Source organism: Fusarium tjaetaba (assembly GCF_013396195.1).
Source record: "Fusarium tjaetaba strain NRRL 66243 chromosome Unknown NRRL66243_c0000050, whole genome shotgun sequence".
In the NCBI taxonomy this organism is placed as follows: domain Eukaryota; kingdom Fungi; phylum Ascomycota; class Sordariomycetes; order Hypocreales; family Nectriaceae; genus Fusarium; species Fusarium tjaetaba.
Window position 1 is genome coordinate 66,669 of NW_023501246.1, and position 27,704 is coordinate 94,372.

At 50.6% G+C, this 27,704-nt stretch overlaps 8 protein-coding genes across 8 annotated transcripts; 1 reads left to right on the top strand and 7 right to left on the bottom strand.

Moving 5' to 3' along the window:
* Positions 1-223: 223 nt before the first annotated feature.
* On the top strand, positions 224-1,832 carry FTJAE_2577 (APG17-like protein; the record flags this gene model as incomplete). Its single annotated transcript, XM_037348785.1, has 2 exons — positions 224-772; positions 825-1,832. The coding sequence occupies 2 exons, from the start codon at positions 224-226 to the stop codon at positions 1,830-1,832; spliced, it is 1,557 nt and encodes a 518-aa protein (XP_037210334.1).
* A 665-nt stretch (positions 1,833-2,497) lies between these two features.
* FTJAE_2578 (uncharacterized protein) lies at positions 2,498-3,311 on the bottom strand (the record flags this gene model as incomplete). Its single annotated transcript, XM_037348786.1, has 2 exons — positions 2,498-2,997; positions 3,047-3,311. The coding sequence occupies 2 exons, from the start codon at positions 3,309-3,311 to the stop codon at positions 2,498-2,500; spliced, it is 765 nt and encodes a 254-aa protein (XP_037210335.1).
* Positions 3,312-4,649: 1,338 nt separating this feature from the next.
* Positions 4,650-5,740, bottom strand: FTJAE_2579 (methyltransferase; the record flags this gene model as incomplete). The annotated part of the gene is made up of 2 exons (XM_037348787.1): positions 4,650-4,701; positions 4,755-5,740. The coding sequence occupies 2 exons, from the start codon at positions 5,738-5,740 to the stop codon at positions 4,650-4,652; spliced, it is 1,038 nt and encodes a 345-aa protein (XP_037210336.1).
* A 1,218-nt stretch (positions 5,741-6,958) lies between these two features.
* Positions 6,959-8,224, bottom strand: FTJAE_2580 (uncharacterized protein; the record flags this gene model as incomplete). The annotated part of the gene is made up of 1 exon (XM_037348789.1): positions 6,959-8,224. One exon carries the CDS (start codon positions 8,222-8,224, stop codon positions 6,959-6,961), a length of 1,266 nt encoding a protein of 421 aa, XP_037210337.1.
* Positions 8,225-9,947: 1,723 nt separating this feature from the next.
* FTJAE_2581 (nonribosomal peptide synthetase) lies at positions 9,948-13,802 on the bottom strand (the record flags this gene model as incomplete). The annotated part of the gene is made up of 1 exon (XM_037348790.1): positions 9,948-13,802. The coding sequence occupies one exon, from the start codon at positions 13,800-13,802 to the stop codon at positions 9,948-9,950; it is 3,855 nt and encodes a 1,284-aa protein (XP_037210338.1).
* Positions 13,803-16,810: 3,008 nt separating this feature from the next.
* Positions 16,811-18,358, bottom strand: FTJAE_2582 (amino acid transporter AAT family; the record flags this gene model as incomplete). Its single annotated transcript, XM_037348791.1, has 1 exon — positions 16,811-18,358. One exon carries the CDS (start codon positions 18,356-18,358, stop codon positions 16,811-16,813), a length of 1,548 nt encoding a protein of 515 aa, XP_037210339.1.
* A 2,337-nt stretch (positions 18,359-20,695) lies between these two features.
* On the bottom strand, positions 20,696-22,347 carry FTJAE_2583 (transporter CTL2; the record flags this gene model as incomplete). The annotated part of the gene is made up of 2 exons (XM_037348792.1): positions 20,696-21,016; positions 21,064-22,347. 2 exons carry the CDS (start codon positions 22,345-22,347, stop codon positions 20,696-20,698), a joined length of 1,605 nt encoding a protein of 534 aa, XP_037210340.1.
* Positions 22,348-23,468: 1,121 nt separating this feature from the next.
* Positions 23,469-27,700, bottom strand: FTJAE_2584 (RNA-dependent RNA polymerase 2; the record flags this gene model as incomplete). Its single annotated transcript, XM_037348793.1, has 2 exons — positions 23,469-25,633; positions 25,687-27,700. The coding sequence occupies 2 exons, from the start codon at positions 27,698-27,700 to the stop codon at positions 23,469-23,471; spliced, it is 4,179 nt and encodes a 1,392-aa protein (XP_037210341.1).
* Positions 27,701-27,704: the final 4 nt, after the last annotated feature.

Genomic DNA, 27,704 nt, shown 5'->3' on the forward strand with positions numbered 1-27,704 from the left:
GCTTAGACTAGCTTATCGCACCCCAAGTTCCGTCATCGTTCAAGCTCTCCATCCCCCGTCCGGTCCGTCTCGTATCTCTATCTCAACTTTCTTCTTCCCTTTCATCTCGTGTAATTATTACTTTTTTATCTTTCTTGTACCATCTTATTATCATCACTCCCATCATGTAGTCATGGGTGATTACTAGTATCTAAACGTTACCTACCTACATCACACATTCAACATGGCTTCCTCTTCTTCCAAAAGCTCTTTGCGCCGTAGTCATGGCGACTCATCCGGAGCCTCGTCTGGCCATTCGCATCCACGATCAGCGACACAATCTCGCCTTTCCGCCGCGCCCTCTATCGATATCGACACTCTCGTTAACCACCTCCTCGTCGCGAAACGATCGCTTTCTTCCATGACTCTCGTTCTCCGTGCGAACGAGATCGCGAATGATGCTAGGCTGTCACATGATGATGTATCCATCCTAGCTGCGCAGGCGGGCTTCTTACGAACTTCTATACTGGACCAGACGGCGATTCTTGTAAGGACTAGGAGGAGCTTGCAGAGCACGTATGAGTGGGGAAAAAAGGACTTTCGAAAGCTGGTCAAGTCGATGGACTTGGTTGATGGGCAGCTTGATCATACTATGGAGATGCTGCGCGAGACTGGGGTTGAGGGTGTTTTTAGACCGAAGGGGGAAGAGAGACGAAGTCTTCTTGATTTTATCGATGAAGGAGGCGTGGATGGTGTGCGCGAGGCGATGAAGCAAAGCATCCAGGAGCTACAGGTAAGCTGCTACCCGGCGTAGGCATCGCCAATCATGCGCTGACACCGCCCAGGCTATTCAACAATCTTTTGACGGGGATCTACTCCGTTTCGACAACGACATCCGGAATCTGAAGAAAGTAGTCGCCGATACGCCCAGCATACAGGATATACCACAGGGCAATAATCCATCAGCCGGCGAGATCCTCGAGAGTCTAGTCGACCATTCAGCCAACATGGCCCAGCTCCTCGCATCGCTGACCCATCACTTCGACATGTGCGTCACCGCGATCCGAACGACCGAAGGCGGCGTAGCTCTCGCTCGCCGTAGAGCTGCCGAGGCTACACAGTCCCAAGGAAACGACGGGGTCTCCATTTCAGGCGTCATCGCCGAGCAAGAGTCTAATGTGTCCGACCTCGAACCGAAAACAGCCAAAGACCGAGCTGAGATGTTAAAAGTCGTCGTGCAGGACGCACGCGAGGTCGACGACGTGGTGCAGGAAATACAAGAGCGCCTCACGGCAATGGAACAGGATTACACAGTGCTGCAGGAACAGCACGACATATCAAAACAGGCCTACACGGGCATGCTGCAGGCATACGCTATTCTGGGCGATATCGGCGATCGACTCGCTGACTACCTCGCGGCCGAGGGAGACTTTAAAACACGATGGGATATGGAGAAGGAGAGCGTCTTTGCCAAGTTGCAGGAGATGCAGCAACTCAAGGACTTTTACGAGCGCTACGCAAGTGCGTATGACAGTCTAATTCTCGAAGTCGAGCGCCGTCGCGCAGTGGACGATCGCGTGCGCAGCCTCTGGCGCAAAGCGCAAGAGAACGTGGACAAGCTCCTCGAGACAGACCGCGTGTCGCGCGAGGCGTTCCGGCAGGATGTCGGGGAGTTTCTGCCGACGGATCTATGGGCGGGTATGCAGGGTTCTGCGAAGAAGTGGACTGTTGTGAAGGAGGGTGAGGATGAGGATGAGGATGAGGGAGATGGAGAGGTGCAGCCGTTGAGGAAGAGTGTTGTTGAGGCGGCGAAGGAGAGACTTGCGAGGGCGGGGGAGAGACGAGTGAGATAGGTGGTAGTTAGATTGTATTGATAGTTGGGATGGCGTTTTGGATAGGGTGGTTATCTGGGATTGGGAATAATACTCTACATATTGCTTGCTACGAGTTTGTGTTGTCTGATGGTGGTCGTGGTATGTTGATGAGATGTAACAAGACAACGGACTCGCAGCATTTCTTACTCATCCTTGGGCAAAAGGTAGCGTGTTTTGATCATTAATCATTTCCGTTTTCTGACGATCGACACTTGTGACGGCTCAACGGCAGCTACTCTTAGTTCTAGCTACTCATAAGACGTTGTCTTGAGGCGTCTTCCTTTGATGCTAATATATTCATGATGCCCGTGTTATATCCAACGAGCTATACACGGGCCGTAGTTACGGCCAACGATCTTTATCACGTCTGTGCAGATCCCGTAGACGACGGACATCAATCTATGGGTGGGTGTCTATCACGGATGGGAACAGGTCACCAACTGCAGTTTGTTTACTTCAATGTAGATTGTTGTGACAAAGTAAATTAAGTGAGGGTTATGCTAAGATCTTAAAATGCTAAGCGGTTAATGTTTCGTAAAGATCGTGATGGTTTAAGATTCCAATACTCCATTCCATGTTGCTGTCATTATTTCCGGCCGTTTCTCGTTACACACACAAAAACCTAAGTAAACAATTTACCCCTTTCATTTCAATTCTTCCTTTGGACTGTCGGAACAATCTCCAGAGCTGCATGGGTCAAGATCATCAGGCTTGATGGATGACAAGAACTCTGTCACTGAGCCCATGATAAAGACATGCAAGTCCTTCTCGTCAGTGGAAACCATATTGGAGAAGATAGGATTCAGCTTGCGATACATGTCTGAGGCAGTGTCTGGGTTGAGGGTGACGATGTTGCTGAGGACATCGGCGAGCATGTGAGTTGCTCGAGACATGGAGCGAGCTCCTGTTCCTCCTAGTGTGGTGACGGAGTCTTTGACGGTGTTTTGCAACTCCTCGGTTATGTTGTAGACATTATTGAGAAGAGCTTGGCCATCGTCTTGAGTGAGGTCAAGAGTTGGATTCCTGTCCATGATAGAGACTGTTCGGGAGAGCGTCGCTCTGATACTGTTCATCTTGCGAAGGACTTTATGCACAGCCTTGTGTTTCGACAGTCTCTTAACCTTGGTTTCCTCCAAAACAGATTCTTTGTCATTTGTTAGTAATCGGAGTGAAATTAGTTATACTCGACGTACCGATGTCATCACATCTCTCCTTGATCTTCTCAGCAACACGATCTAGTAAGCTGACCACGCTCACATCCTTGCGGCTAATTGAGCGCCTATCGCGAGATGCAGACTTCTTCTTTTTTGAGGCTACAGTGACGCCAATGCGGGGTGTAGCAAAGGCTGGCAGACGGCGAGCTGCAAGTGTCTCATCTCGAACGATGACTGTCTTGGATAGGGGAGCGGCCAAGACACCAGTGAAGAGTGTGGCTGCGAGGAAGAGTGTGAACTTCATGATGAAAAGACTGATTGAATCACCCCGGAGAAGAAGAATATCAGAACGAAAGATAGGAGAGTCAGGAGCAGGGCTGCCAGAGCTGAAGAACCTTGGCAAGGAGAGGACATCACAGCCTTATACTCCTGGAGCACAATGTTGGCTTGACTTGCACCTCATCATCGACTGCCGATCTTATCCGCTTTCTATAGGGAATATAAAAGCTTAAAGCGGGAGGATCTGCAAGTTCCTGAGGTAAAACCTTAGATTGGGCTGTAGCATTCCCCCCTGCATTGGGGAGGACAGAAAACACTGGGTGCTGCTGACAGCAAGAACTGCAGATCCTGAGTTTAGTGCTTTCCTTTCCGGCCAAGCCTACTTCTCGTACGAAAAATCTTGGTGTGTCAATTAGAGAGTTTGGTGTAACATGATCTTGAGCATATTGGTGTTAGGTGGGAAGATGGCGATCGCTGCGGGTGATCAACATGGCTAGAGATCTTGTTTCTGCTGGGCATGGGATGAGTGACAGAAGATCATGGCCACAACATTCAGTATCCATAAGTAATTATTCTGTGCATATCTACTGTATCGTAAAATCTTCGTGTTTTTGAGATCTCTGCTGAAGAACCTAATCGCAGCGTCACCAAGTCCATCCCCGACACTCCGAAAGCATCTCTCTTCCTCTCCATCATCCGCCAAGTCCTTTAATCCCCCACTACCAGTGACGGATAACCGTCTTTGCACATTCCAATCCCCATCCCAGATCGCAGATCCTTAGACCCTCACTACCGGATTAGTTCCCACCCAACCTCGATAAGCTTCTCCCTGAGACAGCCAACATTCCTCTCCCCTTAGCCCCCGCTGTTTGTCCTCACTTATGATCGTTTCAGGCATTCTGTGTTCGGCCGCCATGGTCTAGAACTGAATCATAGATCTCGGTTGTCTCCGCAGGAGGTGACCTGTCAATCAGTTGATCTAGATGAGGCTTGATATCAAGGGCTGCTTTTGGTATGGTGGAACGGATGGTCGACGGGAAGTGAGGAGCCACCCATCTGTCGGTTACAAAAGAGGTTTAGATTTCTTTATTGACGGGAATTGGGTAGAGCTTAACTTTGACGGGAATATGGACGCGGGGTTTTGTGGTGGTTTGTGTCTTTGCGAGGCGTGGATGAGGCTGAAGATGGGCGTTGGACTGATATCCAGTATCACTCCAAGCAGCCTCAGATCGGACTACGGAGCGTAGCCACCGGTTGTCCTCTTTCAATGGACCTTAGGAGAGGCTTGTCTTTCTGGTGCTGGCAAGTCTTCTCCACGGATCGTGTGCCAGGGAAGATCTCTTCAATCCTACCCCAGCGTCGTCTAATTCGTCGTCGTCTTGTTACCAAAAGGTTTCCGTCCATACACAACAGTCCTATAGATCGTCAGCAAACCCACATCCGCTCCTCTAATAAGGACCCAACTCACGTCTCAACCCAAGCACAGTTACTCTTATCCTTCATCTCCCTCCGAAACAGCCCCAGCAACACTTGAACCTCCTCTCTATACCACCCCAGCAGATCCATGAGCAGCAAATTTGCATACCCCTCAATACTCTGCTCCAAAGCCTCAAGAAACAATTCTCCTGCTCGTTTTAGCCTCTGAACGCTGGGCCACAAGTGCATGGGCGCTTTTATTCTCTTTTCCACAACGTCGACGAAGCCTGCTGCTTTGAGATTATCACGCATCGTGTGGTTCTTGCAGACGTCGAATGGACGGCCCATTTTCTCACCGGCGGTGTAGAATGCGTCGGCCCAGACGTTGAAGACGTGGTCGGGGGGTAACTTGACGTGATCTGACTGGAGCTTGACGTCCATTTCTAGATCCTGGATCCATCCTCCAGGTGCGAGATGTGTATATGCCTTGCTGTACAGATCAACCCAGTCGGGAACACTGCCGTACATGGCGCGGAGGTGGATAAAGTCAAAGTGATCTTCAGGCCACGTCCAGTCGAGCAGACAATCTTCAATGACGAACTTGACGTTTGGAGGCACCACGACTGGTTGGATGGGACTTAGATCTGTGCCTGTGACTTCAGCGTCTGGGTACTCATCTCCAAAGTCAATCGCCCAAATCCCCGTCCCCGTGCCGATATCCAACACACGTTTCGGTTCTTCTATAGGCGCGAGAAACAACTTCTCATCGAGGGTGAAGAACAATCCAACATGCGTAAGGTCTAGGCCGTGGTTCTGCTGTGCATCATTAGGCGCCCAATACTCCGTCGACTGAATATTCTCATACGTCCGCCCATAGTGCTTTCGGTACTCAAGAATACTGCTCGTTATGGACACCGTCGACAAATCACCAGAAATCGACTCGCCATCATCATCATCATCAGCCAGATCAGCGAGAATCTGCTCGTTTGGCTCAATTTCCGGCGACGCGGACTCGGAATACACGACAGGTGGTCCCATTTTGTGTTGGTGGCTTGCTCAATGCACGTTTTCTCCCCTGCGGATAGATTGACTTGGAGTTAGTTTGGAGGAAAGAGAAGAGAAAAAATGACTCAATCTTGAGCAGGGGCGCTGTTTGGTCTTTTACGTATTGGTACATCATGCAGCGAGTGCCGAACTATGCAGTAATGATCTTCTATGCCCCGCAGGGATCTAAGCCTGAGTCAAAGATGATGTGTCTCATTTTCGGAAGCACGATGAAGTGTTCGTCGCAGGGATCCATCAACACAAACATACATATAGCTGACATGGGTAATTACTATCTGTAAGGTACAGTACAGAATTGATGTCACGGGATCCCAAGTAGAGTTAAACGGTATTTGCATCACGGATCGAGGACTGCTTCTTCTTAACTACTTCTACTACCGATCATTTTGCCAGCGATCAACGAGGACCAAAAACCGGGAACCGGGACAATGGCTTAGCTGAAAACCCTCAAAAGCAATGTTATCAGGCAGCTGTCTCAGGTTTCTTCCAATCTTTGTTAATTGCTTGAGCCACTCCAATCAGATGGAGGGGATACCTAAGCGGTGCATAAGCCACACAACACCAGGAAAGCTCACGATGTACGGCAGCAATGTGCAGAGCTAGAGTCAAGCTCCGATATCCACAGGAAAAGTGACCAATTGTCTAGAAGGAGAAGAGTGGCTGGCAGCTGTGAGCAAGCTATTGAGACAGAAATTCATCCTCGACACAAGCATTCCTTTGATCTTGGAGGGATTGCGTGTGAAAAGTAAATATCTCGTGCATCAATAGCCTCGACTAGTGAGTTTAGTTCAAAGTAATTGGTGTTATAACAATTGCACAAAAGACCGCGGGTTTATATCTAACCTCTAGCCAAAATCACGACAGCTACGAGGTATATCAGCTAAAGAGCTTGGCTGCACTAAGCCAAGACATTCGGAGCTCAGCTCCGGTGTCTCACCCTGTACCGGGCCCGTGTTAATTTCCTATTCAGGCAATGCACTCAATCCCTCCACTGCATCATCACCAACTTAAGTCTTAAACATAACTTCACAGAAAAGGACGACATAGTTCCTCAAATATCTCACATTGAATACCCCCACAGGAGGCTACCCATAAGTAAATATCTACATCAAATGAATAATATATACCCCCTCCAAGAACCACAAACAACATCCCCAAGAAGCTTATACACACTCGCATCACCACTTACACTCAAGCAGTGCAAGCAGGAGCGTCAGCAGTGACGGTGACGTAGTGGGTCTCAGCAGCAGAAACAGTAACATATGAAGTCACGATAGTGTTGCTAACAGCGTTGTTGTTGCTGCCAGCATTGCCATAGTTGCTGCCGTTGCCAGCGTTGTTGTTGTTGTTGGAACCCTTGGAGCCGGAACCAGTCTTGTCAGATGAGCTCTGTCCAGTGGGCTTGGGCACGGGGTAAGCGTTGTGCTGAGTCTTAGTAACTGCGGCGGTGTTAGCGGCTGCGGAGATTCCTTGGGCCGTGTTGCTGGGTGTCGCGGGTTGGGTGTCGTACTCATCACCATCGTCGGCAGGGCACTCCTCATCATCATCACCGGTCTCAGGCTCCTCATCCTCGTCGCAGTCCTCGTCATCACCAGTCTCAGCGGCAGCAGAGGGGGTGGGCTCCTCCTCATCATCACAGTCCTCATCATCACCCTCGTCAACGGGCTCCTCATCGCAGTCTTCATCGCCGGCATCGGGGGTGGTGGCAGTGGGCTCGGGAACGGCGGTGGTCACGCTCTCAAAGACGGGGCCGAGGGCGGAGGAAGAAGTAACAGCGACGGCCTGGAGGGTGGTAGCGGTGGGCTTCTCAGCGGCAGGGGCGGAGGTAGCGACGGGGGCAGCAGAGGCAGCGGAAGAAGGCTTGGTAGAACCAGAGCCGGAACCGGATCCAGATCCAGCGCCGACGACAAAGTCAACGCAAGACTCGTAGGTCTGGTCGATATCAGGAGCATTCCAGAACCACTGGAGAACACAGTCACCAGCCTTGGTGCACTCACCACCCAAGCTCTCGGGAAGAGTGACGCTGAAGGCAGTGTTGTTGGGGTTGAGACCAGAGTTGGCAGCATAGTTCTCAAACTCGATAAGAGGCTCTCCGATCATCTTATCAGTGGATGTCTTGACAACGGAAACGTTGGCGTAGCCGGTGTGGGGAGCAGCGATGTTGACGTCAAAGTCAATCTTCTCGCCGAGCTTGTAGCTCTGGACATTGTCCTTGTTGTCGTCGAACTGGAAGCCCTTGCACAGCCAGAGGTTGCACTCCTTGGCGTCGAAGTTGGAGCCGACGACCTGCTTGATGCCCTGGACGTTGCCGTTGATGTCGGCCGACTGCTGGTAGAAGGGCTGCTCGCCGCAGGCAGCCTTGAAGGCGTTGCCGGGCTTGCGGGGAGTGGGAGACTTGACGAAGCCGTGGGCGGCGACGAGGGGAAGAAGAGTAAGAAGGGCGGCGGCGTTCTTCATTTTGGCGGTAGATATAAAAGTCTTAAGATACGGATAGAAATTGGCTTCGTGAGAGTCTCTAGGACCAGATGTAATTGTTAAAGAGTGGGTTTGTTTGAATTGAACGGCCGTCAAGGCTCTGAACGAAAGTGAATGATTGGAATGAAAGTGAAGTACAAAAGTACAAGAAAAAAAAGAATGGCGAATCTGGTCCTTCGAGGTCCGTGAAAGAATAGAGGTTGAGGAGAGAGAGAAAGTGAGCAAAGAGAGCAGAGTGAGGGTTGGATATATAGTCGAGACACAGCTCGGCGGATGACTTCTACAGAGGGATTAGCGATGGGGATCTGATACTCGGCGTCTGAGGCGAGGCGGTGGACCGTGGGCCTCGCTCCGTAGTCAATCTCGTTCATGTTGGTGATCCTTGTCGTTGAGTGTAAGTCAGACTGGGGGGTTAGTTAGTTAGTTGACGGCGGCAGTGAGTTGATGCTGGGGTTTAGACTACAAGCGATGGTCTAGAAGCAAGCAGATCATGTTACTCTACGACCTTATTCTTGATCTCTATTCTATGTCTATCACTTGTACCAAGTTCACATCTTCCTTAGTATAATCCTCTGTTCATACAAACATGTTTAGTTTCCCATCAAAACATGTCACTCATCCCGTTTCGTCCCTCTCCAAACCAAACACTCTCTTACATACAGCTCGTCTCCCTTTCTAAGCGATCAGTCAGAGCCCCCCCATGTCTTACACCGTCGCCAAGGCCCGACTTCACCGGAATTCGAATCTGCCAAAAAAGAACAATTCGTCCGGCCTGTACAGTTGAAGCGCTCTCAGCCTTCAGGTCTTTCCCCACTGTATCTATCAACCCCTGGTCTTGTCAGGGCCTGTTTGGAGCCAGCGCAAGGGGCGCTAAGATCATTGGTGGAACATCCAACGGCTGTGTTTGAGCCTCAAGATGGAATGATAGAAAATGTCTTGAACCGCCGAGTTTAATTAGAGACTACATCGCTTAGGTAGAATGTCCATTTGCTCCTTTCTTCACATAGCACTAACACAATATTATCAGCAAGTAGATGATCGGGTACTCATCTTGGTATACAGACAATTCGCATTCAATACGATATTCAGTGGCTTCAGCACTAACAACAAGCATAACATCATCGCGAAAGCATATCAAACCCCTGCAAAGTGGACCAGCCCAGCCCTGTAGTCCCCTCCAAACAAACGCCTCTCATCCACGGAAAAACTCTCCCCCAAAAGCTTCGAAACCCGTCTCCGACAAAACACCAACTCCCTTGTTTCAGATGACATGCGGCCAAGCGACGCCCGCCTATGCATAATTATAAACATCCATCGTCTATTCTATTCTTCCGCCTACGATTAATTAGTCCTTTGACAAGCCGGAATTCGGCAGACAGGCCTTGCCTGCCCCCTCGGCTGGATGAATATTCGGATTCAGGGGCATGTCACTGTGTAGATGAACTTTTAATCAACTCGAGACGGCTTTAAGAGATCTTTTTCGTCAATTCATCAGTTCAGTTTTACAAACTCATTAATGCTATCACGGCATTGCTGTTCATCCCTTCCCCCACGTGGTGAAACATGCAGCCAAACACTATTTCATTTTCCATCCCAACATCTCGTGATCCATGATCCGATTAAGCTAAACAAACAAGAGAACAAATTCCTGAGATCATAAATCTAGACAGACACAAATTTTGTTTCACGCCATGTATAAACATCTTTAAATCGGCTCATCACGAGGCTCGATAAGAACCTCATTAACAGCAACATGCGGCGGTTGACACACAGCGTACACAATAGCGCTAGCAACCTCCTCAGGCTTGAGGACCTCGGCACCAGTGGGCTCACCGTACTTCTTCAGCGCCTCCTGGTCCGTCGACATGCCCAGCAGGTCCGTCGCCACATTTCCGGGCTGCACGGCCGTGACCCGTAGGCCAGAGCCTGCCGTCTCCAGGCGCAGGGCCTGCAGCGTCGCCTCGACGAAGAATTTACTCGCCGAGTAGACGCCCAGGCCCGGGAAGACCTTGCGGCCTGCGTCGGAGGATATGGCCACGATGTGGCCTGCGCCGCGGGATAGCATGCCGGGCACTGTGGATGATAGGCAGTGCAGAAGACCCTTGCAGTTGACGTCGACGGTGCGTTCCCACTCGTCGGTCTGGTTATTCGCCATCATGGTGAAGTACATGACTCCCGCGCAACTAACAAGAATATCAACTGGTCCAAGCTGTTCAGTCGCTTCTTTCATGAGTGACTCGACCTCAGCCTTTTTTGTGACATCTGTCTTGTGGATGAGGACTTTACCGCCGTAGACGCTGATCTTCTTCTTGACGCCCTCGAGGGCTTCAGTCCGACGGGCAGCGACTGCAACGTGAGCGCCTTCTTTGGCGAGACCAGCTGCTACTGCGGCGCCGATTCCAGAAGATGCGCCTGTTACGACGGCGACTTTTCCTGCGAGACGACCCTTGCGGCACTTCTTGGCTACGCCGTTGACTTGTTCGCGACGGGGAGGGCGGGAAAGCCAGCCGCGGGCGTAAAAGTGTCGCATGTAGATCTCAAGAAGACCGTCGTTCATCTTAGGACGGGGAACGTCGTACTTGTCGAGGGTGGGCTGTGTCTTGCCGTCTTTGAGGACGATGACGGACTTGAGGACTTCAACGCTGGGCATACCACCGCGGAGAATGTCAACTGTGAAGGGGTCGTTGCCGGTCTTTCTGTTACCGCGCTTCTCCCACCATAGAGCAACCCAATCGTCCCATGGTAGAGTCTCAGTAGGGTAGCCCAGCTTAGCTAGGGATGCGAATAATTCTCCCGAGGGCACGGGAGCGGGGTCGCCGAGGTGATACATGGTCTGCTCAGTGTCGTTGGTGTGGTTTGCGAGAGTGGCGATGGCGTCGCTGACAAAGTCCACGGGTGTCATCTCGATATACCAGCCCTCAACATCGGGAGCACGACCGAGCTGGAGGGACTCGACCAGAATGGCGTTGATTAAATCCCATGCGTTGGTTGAGCCAGAGACACTGTGGCCAGATATAGTTCCAGGGCGGTATACACGCACGGGAATACCACGACGGCTAGCCTCGTTGACGAGCTTCTCAGCAACCCACTTGGTCTGACCATATCCATCCAACAACTTGGTAGGAACGTCGTCCACATCAATGACGGTGTCCTCGCACCAACCAGTATGTGAAGGTGGAAGAACGCCGTTGGTAGAAACGTGGTGAACTGTTGCGCCGCTACGGCCAGCAAGGCGCAGAATCTCGCGTGTGCCCATAACATTAGCGTTTCGCAGTGCGGCATAAGGATAAACAAGGTTGACAGTAGCAGCAGCGTGAACAATGACTTGCACCCGAGTAGCCAGCTCATCAAAGACATCAGGAGCAAGACCAAGACGCTTTCGGGTAAGCGTACCAGGCAGAATCTCAATACGCTCCAGGAGATAATCCTCCCAGAGTCCAAGATCGATCAAGTTCTTTCGGATACGAGCCATACCGGCGGGCGCGCAGTCCTCGACAGGTTCAGGGAATCGCACAAGACAAATAATCTGCGCATCTGTAGAATCGACCAAGTTCTTGAGGAGGAAAGCACCCAGGTATCCAGTAACACCAGTGAGGAGAATAGTCTCGGCATCTCTGAGCGCACGCATAGGAGTACCATTACCCTGAATATCCTCAGGGAGTACAGAGTCTGCGCGAAGAACAGCGGGCAGATCAGCCTGCACCGCAGCAGTGTGACCATCACGAGCAGCCTTGATAGCTGAAACATGACCCTCAAGAGTCGGTGTTCCAGCAAGCGGAGCTAGAGGAACAGGAAAGCCAAAGGTCTTGGTAAGTCGGCCAGCAAGATCAGCGAGAGCCAACGAGTGGCCACCCAGATCGAAGAAGTCGTGCTTCGGTGTGATGACGCTAGCGGGCATGTTAAGCGACGCAGCCCATAACTGAATAACCGTCTCGGTCTTGACCTTGATGTTATGCTCCTTCTTCTTCTTTTCAACAGGTCTCGGTGATCTCGGAGATGGCGGTGCAGGCAGAGCCTTGAGATCGACCTTTCCAGAGACGCCGTGTGTAGGGAGCTCTTCTAGCTCGACCCAGACGGAGGGGATCATGTAGTGGGCGAGATGGTCGGTGAGAGCACGTCGGGCGACGGGGCTGTAGCCGTATTCATCGACGAGAGGAATGGTTCGATCTCTAGTCTCGCCCTTCTCACGAACGATGTAGGCAACAATTTGTCTCTCTAGGCCTTCGCCGTGAGCTACGACTGCGCAGTCACGAACAGCGAGATGCTTTCTGATGGCGCTCTCGACGGCTCCGGGCTGGACGGTGTAGCCACGAGTCTTAATCATGCCGCCGACTCGGCCGGTGATCTCCAAGAGGCCATTGGGGAGAATGCGAGCTAGATCACCTGTTCGGTACATGCGTGCATCCTTATCTCCATCAAAAGGATCTGGCTGGAACGCCTTGGCTGTTGTTTCAGGCAGGTTGAGATATCCTCGTGCTAGAAGCTTACCACCAACGTAAAGCTCTCCACTGTCGCCTTGGTTGACTCTGTTACCAGCCTCGTCCAGAACATAGGTGTGTTCAGGGTCTGTTGGGGGACCAACAGGGCACACTCGTGTGTCAAAATCAACAAAGGTTCTGATATCTCCAACAGCAGTCTCATGAGTCTCGCAGGCACTATAGACGTTGAGAAGACGTGTCTCAGGAAGAGCGTCCATCGCACGACGGACAAGATCTGTAGTGACAACCTCACCATTCAACCACAGCGAGCGAAGATGAGGCAACTTCTCGCCCAGCTTGGGATGCCGAGAAAGAACTGTCGCCAAAAGCGTAGGAGTCATGAGGGTATCGGTAATGCGCCATTCTGAGAGAAGCTCAACAAGAGCAAGTGGGTCGTAGCTGGCGTGGTCGGGAATAGCGACAGTTGTAGCACCCCGAATCAAAGGCCGAAGCATCTCCCAGATGAAAAACACATTACATGCCACCCTATCACCGGGCTTGAGATCGCTGACAGCAAATCTCAGATCGTAAGAGCGAACCGCCGCCCTGTGGGGATTCATAATACCCTTGGGCTTTCCCGTCGTACCAGAAGAGTACGACACAAACAGCAAACGCTCCACATCATCATCCTCCGGCAGCGATCTCCTCTCATCCAGATGAGGCGAGATCTCTCCCCTGGCCAACTTGTCGGGACTATCGACAACAATAACCGGAGTTTCAGAGGTGAGGTTGCCCGAGTACTCGGTCTGGGTGAGAATGACAGTTGGTTTGGCATCCTCGATGACATCTCGCAAGAGGCCAGCAGGGTACGCAACCTCAAGCACCAGGAACGCACCGCCTGCTCTGAGGGTAGCGAGGGCGGCGATAACGTAGTCTGCGCTCCTGCCCATGAGGACACCGACGAGATCATCGCGGCCAACACCGTAGTCACGCAATCGCTCGGCTAGGGCCCATGTTTCTCTGTCGAGCTCTGCGTATGTGAGGGATCTCTTCTCATCTTCGAGGGCCACTGCGTCTGGAGTAGCTTGGGCCTGCTGCTCGAAGAGAGCAGCGAGATCCTTGTTGACATCGATAATTGACATGATGCCAGTGAGAGGTTTGGGTGAGATTGTGAATGGGAGGAGGGAGAGTGTAGTGAGTGAGCTGGAGGTAGGTAGGTAGAGATGAAGCGGTGGGTGGGTCACGCGACCACTGGGCTAAAAGAGATGTCGGTGACGGGTCCGGTAATGTCTGTCTACCTATCCTCAACAATTGGCCTCCCACGTACGTACACTACAGTTCGTATAGTACGGAGCAAGTGATAACCTTTCCTGGGGGCTCGGCAACGTTAGTCTGTGATCCCCAAGCCAAGGTGTCATTGCCATCTCTTACTCTCACTCTTTGTAACAGTCGACACTTTTCAAGCTGCCATATCCCAAAGTTTGTGGGGTTGAAAAAGGCCAGCAAAGATAGCACCCAGCTGTTGTGCTACAACACCGGTGAAGATCAACTTGAAGATAAGAATAAAGAATAAAGATACAGAAGTATCACCAAATCACTAGGTTTTTTAAAAAGAAACGAGTTGGAAGCAAGGAGTAGTTGACATTTTATTCACGACCCGGATGCACCAGCGCCTCAATCACTGTCTGTCTATCTGTCAGGGCGGGTGCCAATTGACATGCCCCCCCACGTAGCCCATGATTGGGCTGCCCTAAAGAACATTTCAGGCCTAGCTGCCCGCCAATTTCGAGACCTGGAGGGGGAAGGGGGACTCCATCAGGCTCTGGAGAAAGGTCCCTATCGATGGAGGGGAATAGAAGCCTGTCTTTGGCTCTTTCGTATTCTCTTTTAATTCATGGTCCTGTCAATATTGCGACGTTCAATCGCTGAAACATAATCTTGAAGATTTCTGCCCCCTGTATCGGGAAACAGGGGACTTCTCAACGAAACCAAACATTTGGGCCACTTTCACGTGCTAGAACCATCCTTTACAGCACCCCTGCTTCTATCTCGTAGCGCCAATCGGAACTCCCCTAGCGACGCGACGTTACAGGGTAATCTTCAATTACTTTTCTCCCATCACTTAAAGCATTGGATGTTTAGCATCAACTTGACCAATTGATACAAAGTTTGTATTTCCGTTACGGACTCAATTTGATAAAGCATCGCTGAAAGAAACAGTGATCCGTCTACAGTCGTACGTGATACGTCGCGTTGGTGCAGGATAGTTATGCACAATGTGTTAATCCCAGCAGCTCGACCTGGACCTTTTCCCCAAAAGCAAGTCACACGCATATCAACTGCGGGATTATTTCGAAGAATTCATACTTATTCAAGCTACTCGTCACACGAGACGCACCAAATTAGCACGTTGCCCTGACGCTTCGGATCTCGCAGGGCAGAAACAAATTCTCCCCGTCCTCCCCCTCCCCTCCACAGATATCATCATCATCGCCTCTTGTCCTATTAATCTGACCGAGCTGCCAACGTGTCACCACCCTCCTTTTGCCAACTTTTCCAAGAACCGCAAGAACCGGAGTACCTTACCCTCAGAAAGCCTGTCACATCGCGATTCTGCCCGTCGTGCGCTGCCCTGATTGGCGCCGACGACCCGAAGCAGAGGGGTCGGACCATCGCCACTATTTGTCGAGCATTACCGCTTGCGTACTCGTGCATGACGCTCGGGGAGTCTATTTTCTTGGAGGGCCGGCGAATCAGGGTGTTTGTGATGAGCTTGTTTGAGGCACAGGATGCGACGTGGATTTTCTTGACGTTGAAGAGTCAAATGATGGGAGAGTTTGAGGTTTGGCGGTGAATCAGACGCGTAAGACATGCATTCGCTGCTACAACACTGTCAAAAACAAAGAGTTATTGGTTATAGTTCTCGATATTGAGGCAATCGCAATGTGAAAGACGGCTGAAGAGGTGGGTTGTAGCGTGGGGTGGCCTCCATCTCCATCTCCATCTTGGATGCGCAACATCAAAAGAAGCTTAAGGCGAGGCTTGGCATAAACAACGTCAGCAACTTTGCTCGCCTAGAGCCGCCAAGCCAATCGCATCCGCTGAACCGTGCAGCATTTGATCTGCAGTCCATGGTTTGCCTTCGGGGAGATCAAGTTGTCGCCGGAGCGGACAGAGACTACTCTAGGAATTCTGTTTCCTCCATGAGGGAGAGAAAAACCCAGGACCTTGACTCTAAACGTAAATCTAGCCTAAGTTTAGGGTACCCTTTATCACCAAGTTTATTTTAGCACACTCTTTTCAAGTCTTGAATTTCCTTGCTCCCTGAGGCCTCCTCAATTTCCGAAGACCAGGTTATATGTAGACAATATACCAAAGGTTGAATAGTGGATGGTGAAATACTTGAGAGCTGTGGGATAGAATGGTGTTGAGTAATGTATGATGTGTGTGACCATTCTGTAATGCCGGTTTATTTAATCACCCAGGTCAATATTTTCTTCGCCATCTGGTTGGCTCTCTTGGTGCTCAAGATCAGCAACTCAAACTTCAATCATCAAACCACAGAAAACGGAGACAACACCACTGAACCGTTACAATCAACAATTAACCATAATAAACGGAATCCCATTTAACAAATGCTATAAATAAAATAAATAGCATGATTCTTCTCCATCACTTGATCCGGTCCCACCAAAGCTTGTCAAACGATAAGATAAAGGAAAAAGGACCCACCTTGACAACGCCCTTTACCATGTCTTGTCATTGTCAACTGGGTCCCATCGTGTCAAGATGCAACGCCCTTTGCCATGTCTTGTCATGCTGCTAATAAAAAATTACCAAATAATTTGATGCTTTTACCGAAAAAGAGTGCCATTCCGTGGTCTCATGCCACCGCTTGACGTAAAATAAATTCATTCTTCTACAATAAAGCCATCGATGCCCCCCCGACCTTTGATGTCTGTTTTATCCTATTATCCTTCCCCTGACTTCAGGTTATCAATTCTACAGTGCTATGCATTCAATTTCACAGACGAGACTCGAGTATTCAGGGTATCATATCTCTCATTACAACTATTAACTGCTATACGCCAAAAAGGAAACAAAACTTTTGCTGCTTTTCCAACACCCAAAACTCCGAATCGAAACTCGTTTACATTTCCTCTCGTCCCTTGCTCAGATCGACCTCGGCCAGAGGAACAACCTTGGTTCGGCAAATGAGCTTATGACCGATATACAACGCGGCGAAAAGCATCAAGCTGATGTAGTTGGAGAAGAAATCGGCCACGCTCCAATCGATGAAGGCGGTGAAACCACAAGTGATGGTGATCAAGCCCACGAAGAAAGCGCCGTAGTAGGAGAGGTAAGGCTGGAGAGGAGCGAGGTAGGGAAGCTCGGAGCGGGGAATTCCCTGCACGCGCATGATCTTCTGGAAGCGGATGTGGCAGACGTTGATGAGGACCCAGGTGATGAAACATGAGGTGGAACTGACGTTGAGAAGCCAGTTGAACACCTTGGCTCCGCTGGAGGAAAGGTTGATGTATGCGATGAGACCCATGACGGAGCATGAAGCCACGGCAAAGTAGGGAGTTCCATACTTGTTGGTGCGCTTCATGAAAGCGGGAGCAAGACCATCCTCAGCGAGCGCGACCATGATTCGGCTACTAGAGTAGACGTTTGAGTTGGCAGCTGTGAGAATGGCAGAGAGAAGAACAGCGTTGATGATGTCAGGAAGAACCTTGACACCAGCGCGGGTAGCGACGATGACGAGAGGCGAAGCAGAAGCATCCTGCGCACCAGAGTCAAGTCGGGGGTCGTTGAAGGGGACGTTGATTCCGACGAAGAAGACGGTCGCCATGAACAAGCTGAAGATTCCCCAGAAAGTCCAGCGGATAGCCTGGGGAATGGCCTTGCGGGGGTTGGCAGTCTCACCGGCGCCTACACCGACGAGCTCAGTGCCCTGGTAGGAGAAACCAGCGGTGACGAGGACAGCCCAGAAACCGACGAAGCGGCCGATGGCGCCGTCAATGTCCATGTAGGTGTTTGTGACGCCGAGATCCTTCCAGTACTTGAAACCAATGTAGCCCTCCTCGCCAACACCGGCGTTTACGCAGATGGAGAAGATGATGAAGCCAATGATGGTGACAACCTTGATCATGGAGAACCACATCTCAATCTCTCCAAAGATCCTCACAGGGACAAAGTTCAACGCCGTAAACAACGCCCAGAAAACACTAATCCAAATAGCAATGCTAAGATCCGAGTCCCAATACTGGATGATGATTCCAGCCGCGACGAGCTCCAGCGCAAAAGTGATGGACCAGCTGAACCAGTACAGCCAGCCCATCGCAAAACCGAGGGTGGGATCGACGAAGCGAGCAGCGTACGAGGTGAAGGATCCAGTGATGGGGATGTACGCTGCCATCTCGCCGAGGCTGACCATGACGGAGTACACGACCGAGCCCATGAACGCGAAAGCAACGAGGAGCGGCACGGGACCTGCCTTGACGAGGGCTGGGCCTACACCGAGAAAGAGACCTGTCCCAATGGTGCCGCCAATGGCGATGAACTGCAGGTGACGCGAGCTCATGGCCCTGTCGAGGCCAGCCTCGCCGGTCTCGACATCCTCCTTGGAGGGGGTCTTTTTCTCGTTGCTGACACGAGGGGACTTGTCGTCCACTGAGGAAGAGTCCACGAGCATGATTGTCACTGAAGTTGTCGATGTAATGCTAGAGACAAGAAGACAGGATGACTCGCTTGGGAAAAAGGGAAAGAGAAACGAGCCCGAGTGGTAAGATGAGATGAGTAGAGAGAGACCGAGACCAAGTGGGCTGGCAAGTGACTCTGTTATGTAAAAAAATGAAATGTCAACGGGGATGGGTATATCAATCGGGAATGAATGGGCCCATTACGAAAATTTTCGATATCGGACCAGACGAGACCAAAAACCTTGGTCTTGCTTGGTGCTGTAGGAATTGGTCTGTGTGAGTGGATGTGATCCATTTACAACAGCGAGATTTTCTCTTTGAGTATTTGCCTCCCGGTATGAGCGATCTCAGCGATCACCATAACACAACACAACACTTACCATTACCCGATTTCCCCAGCTTCCTCTTTCGATTGAATCACACTATATACAATGACAATATAATACACATCATATTATACACACACGAGCCGAGCAGTAAAGGAGACCTCCGGATTATTGGATAAATCACGTTGAATGTGAATTATCGCGAGATGTTTTGGCATCTGTAGTTTCCGGCTCGTTACCGATTGAGTTAGGTTTCCCGAGCCGCCACGCTAGAAGCCCTCTAGCTCAGTGAAGAAAAAAGTTCTCAAGGGCCAGGGGTTCACTTTTTTTTCTCACACGCGCCACTGATGGAAAAATCCTTGCCACGGGCTGTCCGCATGCACAACAGCCAATTAGCGGCCCTGAAAGATTGAGAAGCCAAGAAAAAGAGAAAATTTCAGGTGGCTTGACATTCTGCATGGAACAAATCGAAGCCTTGGATCGGGGCTTACATGCAGCTCGTGGTCTGACAAGGCAGCCCTCCCCTACCTTAATCTCTTACAACTGGCCTGGTGAGCTTTTAAACTATCGGGCCATTTCGTACAAGGATATGCGGCTCTTTCTGCCGACGACAACCTCGCATCTCCGACTGTGACTGTGAATGAATCACTCTCTCCATTATCGGAGAGCACCGACCATCGATAAAACCTGCTGCTGGAGACGAAATAATGGATCTAGCCGAGCTGTTTGTGATACGGTTACGTGATGCACGAAATAAGCATTCATGGCGTCAAACGGGGATTGAGGAGAACCTGGGCTTTGGTGTTTTCATTGTGTATTGTCTCCGCAGGATGCCATCAGCGTTGCGGGCCGAGACTGTCAGTTGAGTCATGAAGCGATCCGATATGATGGGAGCGGTTGTGATGCTTCAATCGGATATCAAGCCTCAATCCCCAGTTCATCTAACGCTCTACTCCGTATCCATAGGATGCTTTACCCCCAAACTATCAGTACAATTGGCCATTGGCAACAGATGACAAAACATTCCACCTCTGCATATCCTCCGCGTTATGCCCATCATTCGACAATCTCGCTTCCCTCCCCCGGACGTCTCACCACAGTTTACCTGACAAATTCTTTGACGATCGAGTTGTGTAATACTAAGGACCTAGCTGGGATCGTGATAGGAAAATAAGATCCGGGAGATCTTCCCGCGAGGACATGCATGAACTGACTTATTCCCTCGTGCTGTAACGGGCACAGGTTCGATAGGCTCTGGTCTATTCTTTGCATTTATTGTTGGTTGTTTGATGTGAAATTCAAAAGGACTTTTTATCCATGGGAACGGAGAGCGAGAGTGTGCGGCGTAGTTGATGTTGATGCTGGAGATGTTGACTCGCACCACTTGGTTTGCGGCCAAGGTCTGACGAATCGTCTAAACCAACGGGCGAAAACAACTCGGAAACCCTCGGATCTTGGGTTGTACTTAGAAACTGATTCGAGTAACTGATGGCTTCCAAATTGCGCTTCGAGTCACCAAAATCATCAATGCTTACTAACTCATGGTCGCGATTTTGAGGCCACCGAACTTTCACTGCAATTTTAGCCCCTCACAATGTTAGCAATTCAGCTCGATAATCTGCATGCACTTTATGCAAACACTTATGCTGTTGCAGATTGCTACCGCTCAATATCATTTGTAGACTCAGAGAACCAATAGCAGTCTTCAAGGTAAAGAAAGAGTAATTAATTATTATCCTGTGGCATTAAGTATTCTCCATGGTGTAAAACAGTGGCACGAAACAAGACAGTTTCCATCATGCACAATACACAACGAATCCTCCAATATCCTTCTATGGTATCATTCATGACAAGCAGCCAGCCAATCAGTCAATCGTAAGAGCACCCCTGTCGTCATGTCTTTTGATGCGATCACCCATCAAACATATTAGCCATTCAGCTAAAGCAGTAGTACGCTTCAGCTTACTCAGGGCAGACCTGATGATATCAAGATGCATGACCAGCTCATCGGTCGTGGATGACCTGTTGAACCTTGGGGTAAACTCTGCACATCTCCTGGTAAAGCTCAGGGTGGTCGCGCCACATGACCTGAGGATCCCAACCAGCAGCCACAAAGATTGTCTCGACACCGCTCGAAATCGGGGTGGTGAAGATGTTGGCGATCTGGAAACCGATGAGGACAGCGAATGCCATGACAACTGCTGTGTATTGGCCGTCGCTGTTGTAAGGGGGGTCGGTGAAGTAGAGGTACAGGTAGGCCAGGAGACCGCAAGCGTATGCGATGAAGAGGCCGCCGAACGAAAGGACGGGTCCAATGAGGCAGTCCTGCACAAGTTAGCAGTGTACTTCGATATAAATGCGATTGTACTTACGTTAATCAGAGCGTCAATTCCACGGTCCTTGATCATCTTCCATGTATCCTTGGCAGCCGCAAAGTAGGCCTTGCCGTAAAGCGCAATGTGGCAGAAAGCATATCTGTTGATGAACTCAACAGCCCACTCCAAAATACCAAGAAGGCAGCCAATGCAACAGAACAAAGCGTATCCCAACATACTGCCATCAGCGGCCTCCTGGTTACGAGCAGCTTGGCAGATCTGACGGACAAACTGGATAATAGCGACCAGCAAGCTACCCAGGGCGATGGAACCGAAGCTGTAGGTCAAGGCTCGCTTGGCAGAAGCGCGAGTAGCATCCTTGGGGAAATTGTGAGGGTTGAAGTACCAAGAGCCATAGACGCCGGCAATGGTGGTGTGGATGGTGTTCTTGAGCCACTCAGAGAACCAGTACATGGTAAACGTGATGAAGAAGATCAGACCAATGACCTTGCCTTTGCCGCAGCCGCCATCAGCGCAAGAAGGGTTATCGTTCGCAGGCTGATACTTGATGTAGATCGCGACAAGAGTGATCGAGAACCAAGCAGACATAGCCGTGGCAATGATACCTCCAATCAAACTGGTGAGGTAAACATGGCCATACTTCTTGCTAACGTCGATGGTAGTTCGAAGCATCAGCGCCGAAAAGGGAATTCGCGAAATCCACGTCCAGAAGCAAAATGCCATGAAAAGTCCAAAGATGAGGAAGACAATTCCTGCCGACCAGTATCTGCGCCAGAGATAAAAGATGGCAGTTCCAAGAGCCCAGCAGACGTTGAGAATACCAGTGACCCAGATAAACTGCTTCGGAAACAAGCGCGCCATCCAAACGTACGCATACGAGAGGACAAACGCAACAGCGAGCACAAACATGAACAAAATAACCGTACTCGTGTTCAGCGAAAAGTCATTCCTATTACCGTAAATCCCCGATCCAGCGTTCCCCTTATTCGCAGCGTATCCCTGGAGTGCTATGCCAGAGACGACGACGTAGCCGGCCATGAAGAGGATGAAGAGAATACCAGCCCAGAGATCGTTCCACTTGGGTTTGGGTATCTTGAACTGCTCTTCGAACGAGGCTTTTTCGTTGCCGCCGTAGCCTTGGGCGGGCATGTAGCCGTTGCCATTCTGGGGAGGGTAGGGTTGCTGGGGAGGAGGCGGTTGCTGGTATTGTTGCTGGTGTGTCGCGGGGGGAGGTTGAGGCTGGTATTGTTGTTGATAGCCGCCGCCGTTGGAGTAACCGTACGGCGGCTGTTGATTCGGGTTGTAGTAATTGTCGCCCATTGTCGCTGCTTGTCTTGATGAGTTTGCGATGAGCTTGGACGGATTACTTGTCGCGATGGAGTCGTGATCAGCGCAGGGATACAAGTACCGAAATCGCGATACGAATATTCAACCGCGCTTGATAATTGATTCAACCTTCAATTAATTCGACGATGAAAAAGTCAAGAGTAAACACAAAAAGGGAGGGCACACCAAAGAAAAGATCATGATCACAAGCGGGTCCCTCCAAGATTACCCAAGAAATCAAAGACATCACACAGCGAGCTTGGCCCAAACTCAATGACCTCATTGAGGCGCCAGAGCTGTAACGCAGAACGGTTTAGATCTCTTTGCTCGACCAATCAGATTTGTGAGAAGCGGAACGCTCCCTGTAGCTACAGGGCCTGGAGAGCTGAAGACCAAGAGCCGCTAGTGGCTTGTCCAAATGCCGACCTGCCGAGCGCCAAACCTAATCTTGCTTGTGATTTTGGGAGTTTCCGTTAATATGCTTAAGAGGTGTCCGAGCGGCTTGATCAAAGAGAGTGAATGTTTAGGTTGTTTGCAATTCTTTGTTTCAGATGGATACACACGGATTGCTCTGTGTAATGAATGCAGCCCGCCTATTGTTGGATTCATCACTGTCGTCGCGACGGAGACGGACAACATTCCAGTGCTCGGCGTGAGCTGATTCAAACCCTGGTAGTTGTTCTCGTATCAATAACGCGATGGGAATAAAAGACGGGGAATTTCGAAGAATGACTTTACAGTTCCATCTTCGGTAGTGTCTGCAGCCTGCAACGCTTTGGCCCTGTTCCTGGATCTCAGACATCACACATTACATGCTATGTACCTAAGACAACGCACGGCACGGTCATTCCTCGTAAAGATTACCTCATCAGCTCTTCTGTCTTTCTCGAAATAGAAACGTAGTGTACTAATTACAACGCCAGGGTATCACTCAATTCCACAAATACAAACCCTCCATTGCATTGGATCACCAACTAATGGATGCCCAAGCCCATCATCTCATATCCAACGCCCTCGCGTTCTCAATATCCTCAATTCTGAACCTCTCCCATCCAACGTCAAGAGCTCCAGCTTCTAGAAGACCCCGCATTCGAGAACGTCGATCCAATGCGCCTCTAGGCATCGTCGATCTGCGTCCCCGTCTCATCATACTCCGTGACCTCCTCCAGCGCCGCCAGACTCTCATTATCATGCCCAATCTGCCTTCTCGCATTAAGCGCCGCAATCCGCTTATTATCAGGTCTGAGAATGCTCCACATCTCAGCCGTCACTGCGATCGCGCTTGTGTCTGATGTGCTGCGCGACATTGTAGCCTTCATCCATGCGAGTTGTTTGCCTGAGAGACGCCAGAGCATGCCATATGCCTTTTCGTAGCCGAGTTTGAACATGGTTGATGCTTTGAGGAGCTCCCATTTGCTTAGAGATGGGTCGCCGTTCCATTTGTCGAGGAGGGGCTTGACTTGTCTTGAGGTTAGGAGTTCAGGCGGTGGTTGATATGAAGACCATTTCTGATGCAGTTCCCTGACTTTGACGCCAAAGTCGTTGCTCGAGGGATCGCTTTTACCGCCGGACATTGTCTTCTTCCACTCCTCCATGGTATCGGAGACCTGTGCGCGGAGGGCAGTCATGAGTCTGCCAATGATCCTCGATTCGTCCTTCTGGCTTTCAAAGTCGTCCCAGAGACGAGCTAGATCCTTGTCCCATGCTTGCACGGGGACATCTTTTCCAAAAAGAGCATCCGAGAACTTCTTCAGTGCGTCTGCGATTGTGTCCTCGGCTACTATAAACTTGAGCTCGTCCAGGATATGTATGGAACCATCTCTGTTGACGTAGTTGCGTCTAGAGCTCCTCTCATTCTCATATTCTGGGTCTTTGCCTTTCATTTGCATGTCGCGCTTCAGGCGGTCGTAGTCTTCGCGAGTGAATAGCAGTCCTTGTTTCGCCTGGTCGACAAGGAGAGCGACCAGTGTGCTCAAAGCAACAGCTCGCTCGCTGTTGACGCCTCTTTCCAGATAACACAGCTTTTCTTTGAACTTGGTTGCGATACCTAAATACCCAGGTTGCATATTAAACGAGATTGCCGTACAAAGAAAGTCCGTGCATGCACTATCGACATCAGTGGCTGCTTCCAGGATGGACTCGAAGCTTGGGTTGCACTTTCGGAGGTATCCTTGTCCTACAAGATCAGGCTCGACTGGTTTTGGTGCGTTGTTGAAGTTGTTGACAACATTAGGGTCCCAGCAGATCCAAGCCAAGTCACCGTCGTAGTCGCCACCAGAAAGCATATCAGCCAGCGAAGACTTGCCCTTTGACGAGAAGACAATAACATCTTTGAGTCTTTTCAGGTTCGGTCGGAATACAGCTTTGACTTTCTGTATGTCGCTGACAAAGTGAGCGGGAGCTCGAGCTACTAGGATATCGATGCCATCGAGTAATGTGTCTGATTCGCCATCTGCTTGGAATTTCGAGGAAAACGCGAGCTGTACCTCGCCCTCTTCTAGTGTCCCAGTGAAGTCGACGGTCATGAATGCGTAGGTCGACCGAGGGATTTTTATATTCATCTTCGCCTTGAGCTGTTCGGCCTGTCGCTTCTGGTTATTCCATACCATGTCTCGCAGAAACCGGCACTTGGTGGCGTCGAAGCCAGCGTCGAGCATGTATGAGATAATGTCTTCTTCTCGCTCTGGTAGGGCGCCCAGGAACGGGACGTTTCCCAGTGTCGCTCGGTCAAAGCCGCGATATGTGAAGCCACGAAGATTGGTTGGATGGGTCATGGCAGCGAGCTGGCCCCCGATTTCCTCTTGGAGGCCATTGGCTAGGTGACGAGCGATGGCATTACGCATGTCCTGGGGTACTGGTGCTTGTGCCTCAAGAACCGGGATGAACTGTGTATTGAGAGCAGCGGACCTTAGCTCTCTGGACCACTCGCGTACTTCAAATGTCCTATGATGAACGTCTTCAAAGTCGCAGTTCCATTTTCGCTGCGAGGGATAAGTCTCGATCCAATCGTCATTGTCCAGTCCATCATCTTCGACGTCCACAATCCACATGCCTTTCGCGCTGCCAATACGAGCCTGGAACGCACACGGCGTTTCCAAGAGTCCCATATGAGTCGCTATCCTGCGCGCGAGGCTTCGAGACATTCGACCGATACCGTCACCCATATCCTTCTGCTCTTTCTTCTCTTTCTTGGTCATGTACTTGTGGAAGCCTAGCATGGTGTCGCGATGTCGAAATTGGTGAGGTTCAATGACGATAGTGGGAACAGTTTTACTGAGGCCTGGACTGGGATATTAGCTAAGAGTATGGGAAACGGTCGGTCAAACAACTCACTGAGAGCAAGTCGTGAAAAGAGCTTGGGCACAGGTTGCGACGAGTTTTGCTCAATGTTGATAGCCCAGTTCAAGAGATCACAGCGCCTCATCTTTGTACGGTGTCCCGGAGAGGTCGCTTCTTCCAAAGGAGGAAACTGACTCATGGGAACACGAAAGTTAATACCGTCAGTTGCGAAGAAATACACGCGCTCTTGCATAATCGTCAGTGACTTGTGAGGAGGGCGCGGGTCCTTAATGGACTTCTTGGCCTCGCGAGTGTAGAAGGCTGCCCATGATCGACCTACAAAGTAATGGAAGCTTTCAGTCAACCATTTGATGACCTTGTTCGCACCTTGCGGGTCATTCTTGATCACATCGGGCGCATCTCTGGAAGTAGGTGATGGCATAATGACTTCCAGGAAACGATCTGCACCAAAGCGGCGAGCCAGTCGATGACCGAGTTCAAGACGCGGAGGCTGAAGTTTTAGCCGATATAGTTGCCCAGTATCTTCTGTATTACAGACAAATTCTGCAGCGAGAACAACGGCTTTGTCATGCGAGGCGAATGATCCGAACGCAGCATCCCAGACGGCACGATCGCAAGCTGGAGGCAAGCCCTGTCCTACGAAGAGTCGATGTCTAAAGAGCTGGCCCCGGAACTTGGTCTGATCATGCCAACTGTCGTTGGGCTGATATTCGAGATCCCATGTAGACAAGTTCACACGACAATGAAGTGCAGCACGGGTAAGCTCCCACAGGATAATGAGAGGTGCCTGATTCAATCCGGGAATGGGGAACTTTGGCCAGATGTTCCGAAGACGGTCTGTCAGGGGACATTCAGGCGGTTCCTGATTAAACATTGGAGCATCGAGCAGCATTGTATCGAACTCATTCATTTCTGGTAGGCTGGAATAGGCTGTCGCGGGACTGCTGGATCGAATCATGCCTGCTCTCTTGAGGTCAACCTGGCTTCGGATCGGTTGAGGCATGGACAGAACTGGAAGCCTTGGCTCTTCCTCGGGCTCATCATCATCAGTGAGATCAATGACAGGCTCTGGGGGTGTTCGGTCCCCGTACCTTCGGAACGAAGGCGGTTCCGGTGGATCAATGTCATTGCGATTTTCCTCACTTGGCGGCTTGTACGCAAATTGTTGAATGCTCTGAGAGAAGGGAATCTGAATGTCTCTCGATGATGCCGCATTGCTAGTGAAGGACGGTTGAGTGGCCTGAAACGGAAGCTGAGATCTTTTGAAAGATGTGTTCGTAACAGTCGTTGCTTGAGTACTCGGCGCATAGTCATTTGTGAAAACAGTTGAAGCCAGTGAAACTTTACTGGAATTAAATGACCTTACACCGAACGACGATGGTTGAGTGCTGGCAAATGACGTGGTGGCCGAATTGACGATGCCATTGGTGAAGGACGCTGCTGTACCTGCGCCTCTAGCGGGCCGTCCCGTTGATAGACGGCTACTGGAGGCCACAGCTCTAGAGCGAACTGGGATGCTGTCAATGCTGTCGCACGCAGGAGAACCCTCGAAAGAGTTTCTAGATCTCTTGGAGCTAGGATCCGGGAATTCATCAGACTTGCGCTTCGAGTACTTGGAGCGCTGACGATTCGCGATATTGTCGTCTTTGAGCAACTGCAGCAGAAAGTCCTGGAGTTCGGCCCGCTCCTCAGAGGTCAAGCGGGTACGTTGACGGTGTGGGCCATAGGATTTGCTCAGGGTCGTATCAGGGTCAGCGCGGGGCTTCCGGATCCAATTCTTGAGATGCTCGTCGGCCTGCTCGCGGAAGCGAGTCAGACATATCGCGAGACGGTTTGGGTCCTGGAACTTGAGGCGATATGCGCATAGGTAGATGTGTTCACTTCGCTCTTGGTCTCCATTGCGATGCTGTTGCCGGCGCTTACTGGGCGACAGCGTTAGGTCTGGGATGTGCAGCTGAAGTTGAAAATCGGTGCTGAGGGAGCGGATTGTGCGATCGAGTTCGTCTTTGGCTTGCTCTCCTTTTCTGTGTGAGAGCTGACTAGCCATGACA